Here is a 16,735-nt window from a genome sequence, read left to right as displayed (position 1 = left end):
TTGGTGATTGTTTTGTGTTATATGAAATGTTGTCATGCATTTGGAGGTCTAGTAAGGTAAGAAGAATTTTAGCAAGGCATACTCTGGTACAAATATGAGGGGGAAAACAGATGGAGAGGTTTGAGAACAGGACAAAGCTCTTTAGGAGTGTGAGGATCAGAAAAAGATAAAAACAGTAGTCATCCTTGCAGTGGCTATACCCATCAAATCGCAAGGCAAAGACCACTCAGGTGTATTCTTGTGGCACAGAACTGGAGCATCATCTAAGATGTCAGAGGCTTAGTGGCAATGAACTGCTATGAAAACCATCCTATGGATAGAAAATATTAAAAAAAAAAAAAAAAAAAAGATAAAAAAGAATCTGCTGTCCTGTAAAGAGGAGGCTTCTCCCAGTCAGAAACTAACACCAGTGCTTGCGCAGGGGAATGCTGTGCAAAATCAGTATAAAGTAAGTGCAGAAATAAAAACTATATGCAAGCATGGCGAGGCATTACGGCAGACTGAGAGCTGTGCTGTAGGAAAATACAATTCATTTCAGACTTGAAAAGTTGAAACAACAACAACAGTCTTTTCCTAAAGCACGGGGCATAGATGGCACCTACTACATTTCTGCCACGAGCAAATGCAGGCCGGGTGAAGATCTGCACCCTTTGTGTTATGTTCTCTGTGCTGGTGGGGCAGACCTGAGGTGCCCAGCTCTGCTCCCCATCGGACGGGTGAGCCCGTGTCCCCCCAAAGCCCCGTGCCCGGCCGGTGGCCCGGCACACGGCAGCACGCCCGGGTCACTTTGGCGGGGGTGGAGCAAGCCGCCCCGTCCTCTCCTCGCGCAGGAATACCCTCATCAGGGAAGTGTGCACGGGCTGTTTAGCGAGGGGTCAAATCCATTTGGATGGAATTCCAGGGCCGCAGGGATAACAATGGCAGGAAGAGAGGTCCTTGAGCTGGCAGCAGCGCGGTGTTGGCAGATGTGGCCCATCGCCCCGTGCTGCTCGCCCTTGGAAAGCCCTGGCTGCTCCCCACACCACGGAGAACCAAAAGCTCACCACAAGTGGAGTGAAACAGAGGAATCCCTCCGTTATTTATCAAATTATTCTATGACCGTACCGCTTGCCCAAACCTAAATCTCCTCTTTAACCCTTTGGGAGTTTTAGGTGTTTCATGGGATGGTATGTTAGCGAGCAGTGAATTCCGCTTTGTCCCTTGCTTCTTTCCCACAGGAAAACCCTCCCATACGAACCCCAGCGTGAGCGTGCTTTGCGTTATAAGCCCAGGTCTCAGATATTTTTGGTCCGTCTGAGGGAAATCATGCTTTACTAATTGCTGCTCAAAGCATATGAGGCAACACACAAATAAGATACAGCGTTTTGCAAGCTCATTACTGATGTTTGATACAACAGCTTAGTTTTCACTCCTTCAGCTACTGTTTTTTCTGCTTCATTGGAACCTCCCCATCAGCTAAGGCAGGTGGGCAAACAGACCAAACCCAGGTCACAAGACCCCATCTGGCATTTGCTACAGCAATGCAAGTGATATAGCCTAGGAGATGTTTCTCTATCTGGCTCTGACCCTTAGATGAGGAGGGAGGAGGAACTGGAGGGCTAGTCCAAGTTAGAAAGAGCATAAGCACATTTTTTCATTTCTTCCATGCCATGCAGTGCTCTGACTGCCTGATAGCGACTGTATGGGAAAATTCCATCTTATCAATACGTTAAAAATTTCTTTCTCACTAGGGGATAGGAGCTGGCGCTCACATGCCCAGACAGAGAATGTATAGGAGTGCTTTGTGAGTGCTCTGATAATTGGGAAACTCCAAAGCCTAGTAATTAAGCAAAACAAACCAGAAACTCCTGAAAGGCACCACCACCGCTAAAAGGAAGCGCATTTTTTCTGTCAGCATCATGACCAGATCAACCTCATTTCCATTGTGACTGTTTTGTTTGGGTTTGCTTTTTTTTTTTTTTTTTTTTTTTTTTTTTCCAGCTGATGACAACCCCGCGCTCGTGGAACCACGTCCCGCACCGTTTCCTCCAGGTCGTTTCTGTTCCTTCAGCCCTGGAAGCAGCCTGCACCCCGCGGACTCGGGCAGTCGGACCCGGACCCACGTGCTTCGTGCTTGTTTCTCTGGATGTCTAGAGGCCGGCTCCGCCGAGGAGGAAGTCGCTGCAGCTGTACGTTCAGTGGAACATACTTTTACGATGACTATATAGACATGCCCAGGGATGGAGCTCGGGGAAATGCATCTGAACGGTGCGGGCTTTGCCTACAGACCGTGCTTTATGTTGGTCATGTTTTTCTCCCTTATAAGGGATGGTCATATTTAAAGAGAGCATAACTGACTCTCTCCCACAGTCTGGTCTTTCTGGCCACTTGGGGTTTGGGGTTTTTTTCTTTCCCTTTTCCCTCCGGTGTTTCTCTGCTGTTCTTCTGTGACCTTCTAACACTGCAGATCATTTATCAAACAGCCAGTAATGGTTAAAGAGAGGCCCATTATAGCAGGCATCTGCAACACTTTGTTAGCAATAAATACGCTGTGGTTAGTAAATATGTTGTAATTGGATAGCATTACGTGGAAATATCAGCTTCAGTATTTGCCAGAAATTCAAACCGGATTTAAAAAAAAAAAAAAAAGGTTTTTTATTTTTTAAAAAACTTAACTTTCATCTGAAGTAGTTGAGGTGACTTTTCTTGGCCTGCTTTGTTTTTTTCTACACCTGTGATTCACGAATTAGGTCAAAGTTCAGTTCTAAATTTGTGTCAGAGTCTAGAATTGAGACTTAGGATAACTAAGTAGACTGATGACTAGAAGTAGAAATGTGAAGGAAAACTTTATTCACACGATGTACAGTGGTACATGTGTATTTGTCCTTTCTTTCAGGGCTTTCTTTATCAATAAGATAAATGTATTACTGGTGGAAGATGAATGGTCTTTATTTTATATCAGGAAATGTACAGCACAGACAACAACAATACGAAGTTCCACCACTTGACCAAGATGCCTCTCCTGTGATGTGGACTATTGATAGCAAAAAAGCTAAGCTGATCCTTCACTGATGTTTTTTTGAACTACAAGTAGGAAATAAATTCTGTTATTAAAGAGGTATTTTGAAATCAGTCCTTTTTTTTTTTTTTTTTTTTTTTTTTTTCCTTTCCCCCTGTATGCTTTTCTGCAAAGTTTTGAGTTCAGTACAGACTGCCCATAAGCCACAGGCTATGTATATTTAGCGGTGTGTCTGTGATCCCTATGATTTCCAGATATTTCATTTTCCAGTCTTTTTCCTCAACCAGGACAGGTAGCCATTTTATGTTCCCTCACAAATAGTCATGCAAACTGATGTTTTGCATTTAGAATCAACACTGGCAAAGTTGCAGTAAAAGTTGAAGAGAGGAGGGAAAAAAAGCTAGAAGGGCAAACTATTTGAGCCTTCTGTACCTTTTTCGTTCTTTGCAACTCATTTTCTTTCTAAAATCAGAGTGGCAAAAAAAGAACCATTTAAGGCACAGTCGTGCAGCCATCCTCCTCAAGAATAATATGCAAGTTCTAGTGATATGAGTACACGGACAGAAAACTCAAATCTTTGTGTTTTGTTTTCACTTACACAACAACATAAAAACAGCTGCATAACTTAAACACTTCAATATCTTTTAATATAAACTCGTCCTCATTATGGTTTTCTCTCTTCCATCCCCTGCCACTTTCTTATTCTACTCCACCCACTTCCAATGTTTCCACATGCTTTTCAAGTTGTTCTGATCCTTTTGGGTTTATTTGTGCTGTACGCCATCCACAAAGTCATCTCTGGAACTTTAGTGCTTTAGCAAAGACAACAGTGGGAAGGCAGTTGCACATCATATTATTTTTGGCGAGATCCTACAGGAACAATGGCTATTGTTTGGCAACTAGCAACAAGGAGGCTGCTTTAGTGATGTAACTGTTTAGAGCCTGGGGGTTGTTCCTCAAAAGGTTGTGAGCCATTTTAAGGTATGTGTGATTCAAGGTCAAAACTATTTGGCAACATCTGTTTAAAAAAAAAAAAGGGGGGGAGTGGGGAGGGCAAAACATCCTCAAACCTGAGACTATGGATAAAAACAACGTGCTCTATTAACTTTTCTTTCCTCTTTCACGTGATTGTTATGTGTGTTGGCCAAAACGACCAACTTTCTCTTTATTCTCCCTGTGTTTTTTGACTTGACAACGCGGTGTTGGTGGGTTGTGAGGCGACAGAGCGTGGGGTTTCCTTTTGGGGCTGGGGCTGGCGTGGGCTCGCAGGTGTGCGAGCAAAATAACGCCACCGCCCAAAGCCCCCGCCCCTGCTTGAGGAGTAAATGCTAGCACCCCCGTGGCAAATTCGGGGGGGGGGGGGGGGGTGCGCGTCTTGCGGTGAAATATTAATTAGCCCTCCCTGTTGATAACCTCGAAGCGCCCCCCCGGGTGCAGCACCCCTGAGCGTCGTAGGTGATGCTCGAACAACCCACGCCTGCGTGGAACGCTGCGACGCTGGGAAGTGGGGGGGTGAGGGGGGAAGCTTCGGGGGGTGCGACGCGGCCCCGTTTGGGCGCTCAGGGTGGGGCGAGTAGCTTCGGGGGGGGGGGTTGCGTGGGAGCTTCCGCGCGGGTTGCGTGGGAGCTTCCGCGCCGCTCCGCGGGCAGGCGGCCGCGCCCGCGCGTCCCGCCAGGTGGCGCCGTGGTGCCTCGGGAGGGCCGCTCCGCGCCCTCCCCCCCCCCTCGGAAATTTATTAAAAAAAAAAAAAAAAAAAAAAAGGAAAAGGTCAGGAACCTTCAGTGGAGCGGAAGGTGCTGAATTTTGGTCTTTTTTTTTTTTTTTTTTTTTTTTCTGGGGCGTGAGAGCGCGGCGGTAGCAATGCCCCCGCTTCAAAGGGTATCTCTTCCCTTGCGAAGGCATGCTGCCAAAATCCTCCTACCCTCTATCAGCATCTGGAAAGGCCTAACAGAAACAAACACTTCAGCGGGGAGCTCCCCTCTTCTTCTGTACACATGTGCACCCTCATTTCCCTGCATTGCCGCTGATGCTGGGGCTGGCCAAACCCCACTGGGGCTGGCCAAACCCCACTGGGGCTGTCTGAACCCCACTGGGGCTGTCTGAACCCCACTGGTGCTGTCTGAACCCCACTGGGGCAGTCTGAACCCCACTGGGGAAGTCTGAACCCCACTGGAGCTGGCCAAACCCCACTGGGGCTGTCCGAACCCCACTGGGGCAGTCTGAACCCCACTGGTGCTGTCTGAACTCCACTGGGGCAGTCTGAACCCCACTGGGGAAGTCTGAACCCCACTGGAGCTGGCCAAACCCCACTGGGGCTGTCCGAACCCCACTGGGGCAGTCTGAACCCCACTGGTGCTGTCTGAACCCCACTGGGGAAGTCTGAACCCCACTGGGGCTGTCTGAACCCCACTGGGGCAGTCTGAACCCCACTGGTGCTGTCTGAACCCCACTGGTGCTGTCTGAACCCCACTGCGGCACACGTGGCAACTCCCCACAGCAGCCTCGCAGGAACAAGAGCTGGGCCAGCTGGGCAGGGCCACAGGTTGCCCGCTGGGTTGCCTCCGCCGTGGGGAACGGTCACCTCGCAGCAGGTCAGGCAGGAGCCTGGGGACAGTCACCTCGCTCTGCAGCACTCGGTTTGTCAGTTGGGGGGCCCAGACTCTTCAGGGCGCGGGGGATGCTGCTGCCAGAGCTTTGGGTCCTGGAGTGGCAGGAAGGCGGCGGAAGGAAAAAGCCGTGTTTGCAAACGCAGGCAGAAGCGGCGGTGCGTTGCGGCAGGCGAGGGGTCAGTGGGGTGAGTGACAAACGTGGCGACAACATCGTCACTGGCTGGTTCCACCCGCAAACCTGAATGAACCCCCCCCCCCCCAGAGAAAAGCAGGTATGTGTGGGTACACGTACGCTGTCCTTGCTGGCAGAAAACCCAGGTGGCCCTGCGTCCTGGGAGGGGGTCGTGCTGTTTGCCCCAGGTGTAGGTAGAGGGGTTATTTCCTTCTGTAGCTGCTGCTTTCCATCTAGAGAGGGAAATTACCTTCTCAAAGTGAAGGAGCTTGAAGGTTTGCTAAATGTTTTGAGAGTGCTTGATAGAAGACGACATTAAATACCGACTTATTATTACATTTTATAGCTCAGAACTACTATTGGGCTATATCCTAGAGGTTTTACTCAAACACGTGTTTTCAAACATGAATGTGTGGAAGTTAAACTGAAGCGTATTGACATTAAACGCCTTAGATATTTGGTTTGCTTTTCGGAAACATTGAACTCCTGGTGGGGTAAAGGCCTCTAAAAAGGAAAAAATTTCACTTTAAGAGCTTTCAACCACTGGCCAAAAGTAATTGTATTTGTTTTTTACTTGCTGTTTTTTCCAAATAGTTAATTCAATCACAGACAGTTCTTAGCTGTAAGCAGTAGCTTTAGTTCAAGAGTAGATTCTTGATATTGGGGTTATTCATATGAATCCACACAGCCAATAATCTCCTCCTCTGAGGTAACCAGATAATCAGTAAAGTTAAATACTAACAAAAATTATTATAAACCCATATATGAATGCAACGATTTTTTTACAATTTTTACTGAATAACTTGCCTGGGAAATGGGTATTAGTTTGGCTCTCATGGTTGACTCTAAGCCTGCTCTTACCAATACCCCTGAGACTCTCTGGTTAATTTTGTGGCACAAAATATTTAATTATGTGCTCTGCCAAGGGAATACAAGGTCTCAAATTGAATTTCAGCCTCCCTGGGCAACTATTTTAGACACTTTGGTAGAATGTAAATGCATATTTTCTGCATACCAGATCCTGGCCCCATATCCATCAAAGTAAATCTTCAGTAGTTCCACTGAAGGCTTGGAACAATTCTAAGTTATGTTATTGAGGTCAGATTGCGACCCTGAAGCTCTGGCAGAGACCCAGACCATGAAATTTGTGTGGGAAATTGGGGAGGGAAGAAATTAGCACTTGCCCATGCTTTTTGCAAGAGTAAACTGTTACAAAGGTGTGAGCTAAGATGAAAGCTCCTAACTGTGGTGGATATTGCTTTCCAGCTGTTTCTGCTGGAAATAGCTCTCTCTGTGTATATGGGATAGATCTTTATTTTTCTGATGGTGCTCTGTATCAAAGAACAACCAATTTTATGTCCCCGTTCCCTTCACTCCCTCTAAAGAAAAATCACTCAATCTTCTGTAAAGAAAGTGCAGGAGTAGGTTCTAACTTGGGGGTTTTTTTGCTCCGATGCATTTAAACCTTAATTTTCTCTCTCTGTCAAACAAAAGTGGCAGGCCTAAGTGGTATTAGGTAATTGTGGTTGTCATGCTGCACATTGTACTGTGGAAAAAATTAATTGTTGTTTTTTTTGCCCAAGGGTTTAAGCAGCGGTCCCTTCATCTGGCTGGGAGCACGTTGTTTTCCTCCCGATTGAGACTGTGTACCGTCGAGCAGCATGAAAGGATTCCTGTACAGCTGCACTGGGTGAGTGGGCGGGCATCTCATTCAGTAATAACATCTAATTTATACAGCCATGAAAATCTACAGCTATAAATAAACAGTTCTGACTGACTTTGTGTACTTACTCAAAATAAAGCGAGAGAGAGAAACAGAATGGAAAGAGAAATCTAGTGTAAATGTCGTAAAGGCCAGATCCTTACTCAGAGTACCTCAGTAAAGCCTTTTTGAAATCACAGGGAAAATAACAGTTTGTGAACAACGAGGCGTGCTTTCTTCCTTACTGGGCTTTGTGTGCGCCAGGGAAAGGAGCAAAGCAAACCCGAAATCCCAGCAGTTGTGTTTTGGGGACAGGCATCCCTGATCGCTTTCCGTGCAGGACGTAGCAGAGAGCGGTGCCTCTTCTGAGCCCTTTTCAAAGGGAGAAACACCCCCACCTCCCCGATTCTGCTCACACCCCCGCAGTCCAGCAGCCCGGTCACCGTGCCAGATCCCGAAGGTGATCGCGGCGCGAGCAGGAGCCGAGGATGAGGTGTGCCACCCAGCTCCTCTCGTGTGACGTGGGAGTCACTGCCCCTCCGTGTCAGGGCTCAGGCTTTGTTTCGAGTTTCTGACATTTAAACTGTTTGCACTGGGCTACCAGTACAAGATAAAATAATTTTAAAAACAAGAGAGAGAGGGAAAAACACCCAACAAACCTGTACAGGGAGTCTCCTGAACTTTCTCCTCTTCCCTAATTACCTTCACGGTTTTTATTCTGTCTGTCTCTGAAATATTTCCTTTGACCAGCATCTTTCAGCTGAATCCTTTCCATGTTCTCCTTTAGCTTCAACAGAAAGTGAGGTGGGGTGGGAGGGAGTGAGGAGCGTATGTGTAATTGCTTACATTCCCCTTGCAAAGTTAGCTGGAGCGAGTTATCTGGATAAACTGGGTATTATTGAGTGTGTGCATGTCTTACATTGATTTAACTTAGTTTACAGTCTAATCCTAGTATGTTAACTTCCCAGGCTAAAATTTTATCAGGTGCTTAACATGAGAAGAACAATCTTATGTATACACATTTTTATTGCTCACAGGCAGCTTACAATGTGTTTCGTTTTCACTAAGCTCCAGCAGCATTCGAAAGACAAAAATAACACCCCGATGAAGCACGTGCACAGTAGCTCTAAGCTAGGGGTTTTGGCAACGAAGATAGAGTTAGACATTTAAGTACTGCAACGAGATTCAAATCCTCATTTAAATATGCAAGGCTAATAGCAGAGATCTTTCTTTTTCACATTGACCATTAAAGAACACTTACGCTACTGTCAGTTTTGCCTGTTTACTGGAGTTTGCAAAGCAGATCTCCGGTGTTTTAGATGTTAACAAAATGTTGAGGCTAATAACAGAAATCAACTATATTGAGCAAGATTAGTAAACATGTGACTGGAGTGTAATTATATGGCAAGCAGCTTTATGTTAAACAGTGCTTTAAATTAACATGCTTTCTGTCAAAGCAATCATACAGTCAGTATAATTAGGTTACTTTTGCTGCAAGATTAACTGAAACCAAGAAAAAGAAAGAAAGTGTTGCGTTCAGATTTCCTGTTAAAATGAAGGGGAGATATTATGCATATTAATATTACAGAATGTTTCTCGTTAGAAGAACTTGGCTTCATGGTGAACTTTCTGAGCAGACATTCCTAATTACAGTCCTCGTTAGCCCAATTTGTTATCTAGATAGCTTGGAAGTCACAGCACTGTTAAAATTACCCCCCTCTTAATTTTTTCCAGACTTGATGAAGGGCAATCCAAACAAGAGCTGGCTTGCATTCACAGGTCTTTTACAGAGCAGTGCCAAGCTCATGAGGGAGTTCATTTACCAGTGACGAGTTTTAACCATGGACACATCCTCACGTACATTGTGCAAGAGATGAGAAATCTGTGTAAACAGATGAATACAACTTTCTTATTCATAGCAGTTGCGGAGTTATCATGTAAGAGGCAAACATTTCATATTTTCCACAGGTGTTCCATATGCCCGATGACATAATGGCTCCACTAGAAGCTGCAATGCATTGGAGAAAGGATTTATCACAGCTGCATTTATTTTCCTCTACTTCATGGCTTCAGCATTCACGGAGAGATTGGCTTGGAGAGGAGGATTCACTTGCCCTTCCGCCTGTAGTCAAGTATTACTATTGAATCTCCTGTTTGGAAGCAGAGGAGAAGAGATTATTGGAAAACAAGGCACAACAGAGAAATCCTCTCACAGATCAAGCACGCTGTTGGGAGGAGGATGTGAACCTGGCCCCAGCACCCCGGGGGAACCAAACCCACCTGGGAGTGGGAGTGGGAGTGAGCTATGAGCGCACGGCTTGGACCAGCCGCTGGTGCCAAAGCGCTGCAAAAGTCGAATGAGCCTGGGATGTCCCCAGCAAGTAGGGGATTACTCGGCTACTGAGGAATGATTTGAAATCTACCACGGGCCACATCGCTGGAAAATAACAGTGCTTGGCTAGTGAGGAAAAAGTATCCGCCACCAAAGAAGCCTAGCTTGGTGTAAGAATACGTGGAAAGCTTTAAAAATAAAGCTCATCTGAAAAGGCAGCAGATGATTAATCCTGCAGCTAAAATAACTGGAGTGTCCTCACGTGTCTGGCCAGGAGGGCAGAGGACCTAACAAAGACCCACAGCTTTCTGAAGCACCAGCTAGTGACCAGATGTGCTACCGTGCGGCACCAAATGTGGCAATGACCAAATATATTCAGGTACCCTTATCTAAAGCACCGTCTCATCTTCTTTTCTTCCCTGTTGATAATCATTTACTCACAGGGAACCCTCTTTTAAAGGTGCTTTCCTTGTCCATAGACCTCAGAGGCTCTGAAACACTAATAGCGGTACTTGATTTATCTCCAGCCTGCACAGCATTTGTCAATTGACCTGATATGGAAGAAAATTATGTCATTTTTTCCTTACTAAATGATCATATAATTATTTAGTACTGACCAAACAGAAATTTTAAAGATGAGGGAGGAAAAAACTCCACCATAAGGAAAAAAAAAAAAAAAAAAGACTAGCCTATTAGACCAGGGACAGCGTATTAGCTGGCACCTGTTAATGTCTGGCCTCCAGTGCTGAAATCGTAAGCCCTGGGTTGCCAGAGCTTCCGATTCGGTCTCCCTCTGGGGGATCATCAGATAAACTCGTCAGCAAGAGTAGGGTGTGCGACAGATGGTGCAGGTTTCCTTTAAATAGCTAGATTCCTCAACCCAGGGGGTGAACTGCAGCTTGGGGGAGTGATAAATATGAAGGATATAAGTATGCTGTCACAGGTTTGTGGGACAACTGGGATGAATGGATGAGACAAAAGTAAATATTTGTATTTAGTTTGCAAACTCTGGGCTGTAAATCCTCTTCAATTTGAGTTCCATTCGTCACTGGCAATATAGTGAAATTGTAGACATAAACATTATTTGCTCATATAAAGAAATGGATATACCCTGGACTCTTATTCTTTGCTTTTAAACGCAAGATAGAACAAATGAAGATATGTTCTGGAAAGCAGGCTCAGTTTAAAAATCCTTCCCAGACACTGTAATAACGAAGGGTGGAACCTGTGTCTGGATTAATAACTACCTGCAGAACATGAGCATTTTAACATTCATACAAAAACTTCTGTTCATAAGCCTGTACCAATACAGTGGTAGAATGACTTCATACCCCACACGGTTGCCCTTTGCATCCCTTTATTTGCCACTTAGGTTTCTGTGATCTCAATAGCTGCTCGGGAGAATGAAAGCATTGAGAATTCAATCATGTTATGGTATTGCTTTATATTGCACAGGTTCATGCGCTGTCACACAGGCTGGGTTTCCCAACAGCTGACCACAGGGTATTAAGGGAGCTTGGTTTCACAAGCACGTAAATATAAAAATAAAACCCGGGGAAAACAATCAGTTCCTAAAACAAGTTATATGCTTCTGCAAAACTGCATTTCATGAAAAAGTACTTCAAAAAGAAGAGGAAAAATATGTTAAAGAGAAGACTGTCATCTGACTTCAGCTCAGCCTCAGGTGAATATCTTTCAGCAATGCCTTCACAAGACATTCAAGAGCTCCCAGAAGATCTGGAGGAGCACATCCATCCATGCCCTGGGCACAAGGAAGTTACTCCACCATAAGTTTCATCTTTTTTCTAAGAGCAACAGCTCTTATTCTTGTCGTACTGCCTTATCCCTTGCTCTGGAGTATCTTTAATTCCAGCTTTGCCCCCTCGGTGTTCCTCAGCCACCTGCTGACAAGAGCTTTCCCTTCTGGAGGACAGCAGGCATCCAGGCATGGGTCTGTCGGAGCTGCTGCCCGTTCCGACAGCCAGCCTCCCTTTCTGCCCCGTTTCTCTGCCGAAGGACGGTTCCACCGCCTGGGGATGAGCATTTCTCTGGACTTGGCAGAGGTCTTGTGCCTGTAAAATCTCGCAAGTGGTCTGCCCAGTGTCCCTCAGCAGGTACTTAAATCACTGCTGGGGCCAGTAGCTGTTGCTAGCTGTGGCTCCTATCCACCTGCATTTCAAAGTATTGAAATGAAGCAGCTGATGAATGTTAGTTTGGGTTTTGTTTGGTTTGGTTTGGGTTTTTTTTTTTTTTCAGGTGTGTTAAATGAATCTGCTCCATCTTCAAATGCTGGTGCCAGAGAAAAGACCTCACTTGAAATGTTGCTCTGTTGGATGTAGAGAACTTTGATCAGAATTTCTCCTGAGGATCTGGTTGTCTCACCAGGAGCAGAACCTGAGGGAAAACTGCTTTGCTTTATTTTTCAGGATTCTAGTTCAACTGGTCAAAGTAACACTAGATCACTTGACTGCATGATGTTTTCTACCCATCAGGAACAGAAGAAGCTATTGCACGGTTCATCTTTGGTATCGGACCCTGCAGCCAAATTCTTGGCTGAGGTAAATTTATGGCAGTAAAAGAATCAGCCCATTGTTTTCAATTATCCTCTTTGGAGTTTCTGTATTGCTCAACATTGTCTAGTACTCTAGAAACTCTGGGATTTAAAACAAAAAAAAAGTCATTACTGGTACTATTTTCTGTGCCTCTCAGGCTGTGCAGCTGGGTTGCCTTAGTTACCACCAATCCAACTGTGCGAGGGGAGGGAGAGGCACATGAGAGATAATACATTTTTAAAACCTCCAATACTGTATGAAACAATTTGTCTATAAATAATAAAAAAAATTTAGGGTCTGGCATCTTTTGTTTGTTCTGAAAAGGAAAAACAAGGTTATATTATTCAACAGCCTGGATTTTCCAGCTGTCAGAAATGATACTGTATCTCCTTGGCCTAGCACAGGACATAGCTTTAAAAATTACTTGCTTCAAGCTGAAAGCTGCCATCCACAGACTTTGGAATAAGTTGGAACTGAATATACCTTTAATGGTGAAAAGGAGCAAATATTTATGTAGCTGGTTTTAGGAATATTGATGGTGACCTGAATCTAAAAAGGAACATCGAAGAGAGCCCCTGTGAAGCATGGTATGTTGTAGGATAAGCTTCTTTTGCAGCCTACCGTCTGCCAGATGATGTAAGTCCATAAGGAAACCAGCCTTGCCACTCACGTGGAGCTGTTTGTTAATCACTTCTTGCACCTTCAAATAAACACAGTTTATCTGGGCATAAACTCGGCGGGCTTTCTTCCTTCAAGTGGGAAAGGAAGAAAAAGAAGCAGCTGCCCGGAGCCTTTCCCTTTGGGGCAAAGCCTGGTCGCAGCAGCCCAGGCAGGGCTCTCTGCATTGGCAGGTGCCACCAGCATCAGGTCTAACTGCTCAGAGGTACAGATGTTATTGGAGAAGGTGTTTCCAGATGTGCCTGGAGGAACCAAGTGGACAATTGCATTAGTCTGTAACACAAACTGTGCCTTTGGGGGACTGAGCAGGAAGCAAGAGAGGGCAGGAATGTGCTTCCATGTACATTTTCTTTTGAGTATCTTTTTTTTTTTCTTTTTTTTTTATTTCTTTTGAGGGAGAGAGGAGGTGGGCATGGTGGAGGGGAGAGTATGGAGAGATGAAGTGAAGAGGTCTGTCCTCTACCACCACAGATTGGTTTGCTTTATGTGTGTTTTTTGCTGGTTGGTTGGTCGGTTTTTATTGTTTTTTGGGTTTTTTTTTGTTTGTTTTTTTTTTTTTTTCTTGCAGGGCTATTTTAACTGCATCATCTCCCTTATTATGATGGGAAGGAGAGACAGGGAAGGGTAGGATGAAAAAAACATACGTGGAGGCATTTTTGCTGTGAGAAGAAAGGTATGTTGGTATCATGTCTTAATTCAGTTTGCAGCTCTTTTTACTCCGGCAATGCTGAGCCAAAGGTTTGTCTCAGTCAGGAACATGTTAAGACTCTGCACACCGTAATTCAGAATAGCATCCCTCTGGCTGTGTTTCAATGCTTATTGAGACCTTGTTATCAATACCAGCTTAAGGAAACTCTACCTTTCTCTTGGGTGGACACAACTGGGAAATGGATGGGGAAAAAGATCAGAGTTGAAAACAGCCTCTGCTTGCAAGAAAGAGGTGCGTGTGGAGGAATTGGAAGGAGTGAGGGGTGGTGGGCAGGGGCTTTATTGAGAAGTGATTGCTGCCAAAGCCCCCCTGTTGTCAGACTGTACCCCCAGCTACCGCAGAGTTGCCAGCTATTGGGGTGCAGCTTGCAGCTTGTTTTATCGGTGCGGAGCAAATCCAGGGAATGCTGCGAGTCCTGGGGGTGAAGAGCCGAGGGTGCACGTGAAGTAGCCAGGGTTTGCACAAACATGGGGAGCAGTAACTCGGGGGGAGTGCCCTGTGCGTGGATGAAAACACCATGTAGATGTTAAGGCTCTGATTTTGTGGCTCCTTTGAAAAATACCAAGTATTGCATGGGTGAGACAGACCCACCGCACAGAGGAGGCCTCTGTGGATTGCAAAAGCACACCAGATATCAACGGAGGATATCATGTATGCCATGCTTATATATATTCTCTGGGGTTACATTCATGCTATCACAACTGGGGGTGCTTTTCAGCCTGTCAGTGTGCCCAGAAAAGGAAGTTGAGTGCTTGCCCCAGTTTCTTAGAAATCTCTTAAATTAACATCTCTGAAGTGAATATATTTAGTTAGCTGTTCAAAATGCATCTAATTTTTGCAGTTAATTTGATCTCTGCTTGGCATGACCTTTTGTCTGATCAATTAACACCTTGGAAATCAAATTATTTTAATTCTGATTATCTTCAGCTTATGCATCAGGCATACTCTAGGCCTGAAATTGCTAATATGTACTCAGTGATGAAAAAAATCAAATACCTACATGTATCAGATATCAGATCTCATATAAAGACCTATATGGACTTGTAGTGATGATGTGGTCTTTGATTAGTAATAGTTGCTATTTTTGTGATGCCTCTGAAACCAGAGCCAGTGCAGAAAGGCTGCAGATCTGTTTTCATTTACCAGCAATTCTCATCTTGTATCATATTTATGCAAGAATAAAATTCAGCCAGAATTTCCAAACATGGACATGTAGAGCAAGCATCTTATTTACAAAGGTATCAAACGGTGAAGTTGGTTATTCAGCACATTTGAAAGTCAATCTGCTGCTTTTAGGTAGCTGAGTACGGATGGTGAGAGACTAGATACAGACACTCTACTTTGACTTGACAGGCATGTGAGACTTCACAAAATGGATCAGGCATCAAATGTTCCCTGAGAACAGAGGGAGGTTGTCTTATTTATTTTCAGAGGTGTTTTTGCAGCATTTTTTCTTTCATCAGAAAGCTAGTTTAAGAAATTGCAAATGTTCACACATTTATCCTAAATAAAATACACACGTTTCCTGACAGAAGCACTTTCATCCTCAAAAACTTAATCTTGAATGAAAAAGGAGGGAGGAAACCAGAAGTGGAAAATAAATAATAATAATAACAATAATAACAATAACAATAATAATAACAATAATAATAATATCCCATGTCAAACTCCCAAAGCTGCTTCGTTGGTTCTTTCTTTCTTCCACCTGTTGAATGTGTCCTCCTAAACTACTTTTTCTTTTCTTCTAACTGCCCATTTGTCCAAGGAAGTTGCCTTTCATTTTCTTTAAATCACTACTGATTATACCACCACCAAAGCAGAAGGGAGATGGTCTCAACAGTTTGTAAAACTTTCCAAAGTACTGTTTTACTCATGGGGCTGCTGCGATTCTTTCACTTGGATACACTAATGCCTTCCTATAAATTGTCGGTGATCAGTGCCATTCCCTTGTCTGACAAGCACCACGTGATGCAGGTGTAAGAGTTTTAGCTGAAGAGATTTGGCTTCTCTGGACACTTGTTTGAGAAGAAATTCAAAATCCCGTGATTATGCTGGCTAGAGTTTCTTCTCAAACCACATCAGAGAAACCTGGCCTGGCCTTTATCTGGCAGGGTTGGGATTCTTGCTCTGGTTTGTTCTCTGTTTGTTAGTAACTGGCCAGGACCCTGCAGCATCTATCAGACACCCAAATGCCACCCTCCAGTGCACAAGGGCCCCCTTCCTCACAACCAAAGGAATTCATTTTAGATTTTTTTTTTTTTTTTTCATATAGATAGAAGTGAAAAACAAAACTTGGACTGACCCCATATCATACGGTTGAGGAACTCCCCGAAGTTGTAGAAAGAGACGATGATGGCAAGGCTACCAGTGAAAAAGGCTGCTAGCCCAGCCGGGCTGAACAAAGCAAAGAGAGGATATACCCACTCTCCCGTTACAGAATAAATCCAGAGGACCCTAGGCAAGGAGAGAAATGACCTTTGATTAGGACCATTCAGTTAGAAGAACCACTTAATGATTTCTCACTCCTGAAGGGCCAAGCAATCAAAACAGTCTTGATACAGAGAAAATTAGCTCAGCTGCCGATACATCTCCTCGGCATTTGGGCTATTTGCTGTGAAGCACACTTGAGCCACTGCTAAATTAGATGGGTTTCAGCGCAGGTTGAAATGCACAGAGTGTTCTGCTGTCATCCTGGTGGCACTGGCTATTAATGGCAGTAAAATAACAGTAAAATAGCAAAATGCTCAGAATTAGGGATGTGCACTTGGCTATTCTAAGTGAAGCTTATTCAGATAAGCTCTCACATATGTGTTTAGTCTTTAGTTACAACAGCTTTTCAGCCTCTCTCCAGATCTCAAGGGTCTGTGGAGACAAAGTGCTGTTTCTCACTGTCTCTATCCTGCTGCTGTCGACTGCTGTTTGGAGAGTGGAAAGAAGTTTTTGGGAGGCGAGAGGACAAGGGGAGTTCTCCAGCACCTTTTCT

General features: G+C 44.7%; 2 protein-coding genes and 1 long non-coding RNA gene across 10 annotated transcripts in view; 2 read left to right on the top strand and 1 right to left on the bottom strand.

Annotated features, from left to right (window-relative positions):
* TMEM170B (transmembrane protein 170B) overlaps window positions 1-9,535 on the top strand; it is a 58,805-nt gene extending 49,270 nt beyond the window's left edge. For 2 of the 3 annotated variants that reach the window (XR_006166872.1, XR_004406381.2), the window contains exons 7-10: window positions 1,981-2,168; window positions 2,942-3,097; window positions 7,363-7,469; window positions 9,450-9,535. The gene's annotated coding sequence lies outside the window, so the exon portion shown is untranslated. The remainder of the gene's footprint in view (window positions 1-1,980; window positions 2,169-2,941; window positions 3,098-7,362; window positions 7,470-9,449) is intronic. The other variant, XR_004406382.2, reaches the window with a different exon arrangement.
* LOC104365816 (androgen dependent TFPI regulating protein) overlaps window positions 8,510-16,735 on the bottom strand; it is a 33,706-nt gene continuing 25,480 nt past the window's right edge. For both annotated transcript variants that reach the window (XM_009972659.2, XM_032987770.1), the window contains 2 exons: window positions 16,055-16,206; window positions 8,510-9,631 (listed from right to left, as the gene is read on the bottom strand). In XM_009972659.2, coding sequence (XP_009970961.2) covers window positions 9,588-9,631; window positions 16,055-16,206 — 196 coding nt within the window. In that variant the 3' untranslated portion in view covers window positions 8,510-9,587. The remainder of the gene's footprint in view (window positions 9,632-16,054; window positions 16,207-16,735) is intronic.
* LOC116960415 overlaps window positions 9,639-16,735 on the top strand; it is a 31,849-nt gene continuing 24,752 nt past the window's right edge. For 4 of the 5 annotated variants that reach the window (XR_004406378.2, XR_004406376.2, XR_004406377.2 and 1 more), the window contains exons 1-2: window positions 9,639-12,371; window positions 13,612-13,716. This is a non-coding gene — a long non-coding RNA (uncharacterized LOC116960415). The remainder of the gene's footprint in view (window positions 12,372-13,611; window positions 13,717-16,735) is intronic. The other variant, XR_004406379.2, reaches the window with a different exon arrangement.

This window comes from Tyto alba, unplaced genomic scaffold, assembly GCF_018691265.1.
Source record: "Tyto alba isolate M040663 unplaced genomic scaffold, T.alba_DEE_v4.0 Super-Scaffold_48, whole genome shotgun sequence".
Lineage (NCBI taxonomy): Eukaryota > Metazoa > Chordata > Aves > Strigiformes > Tytonidae > Tyto > Tyto alba.
The sequence above is the reverse complement of the archived record's forward strand: the minus strand, read 5'-3'. Positions and strand labels throughout refer to the sequence as shown.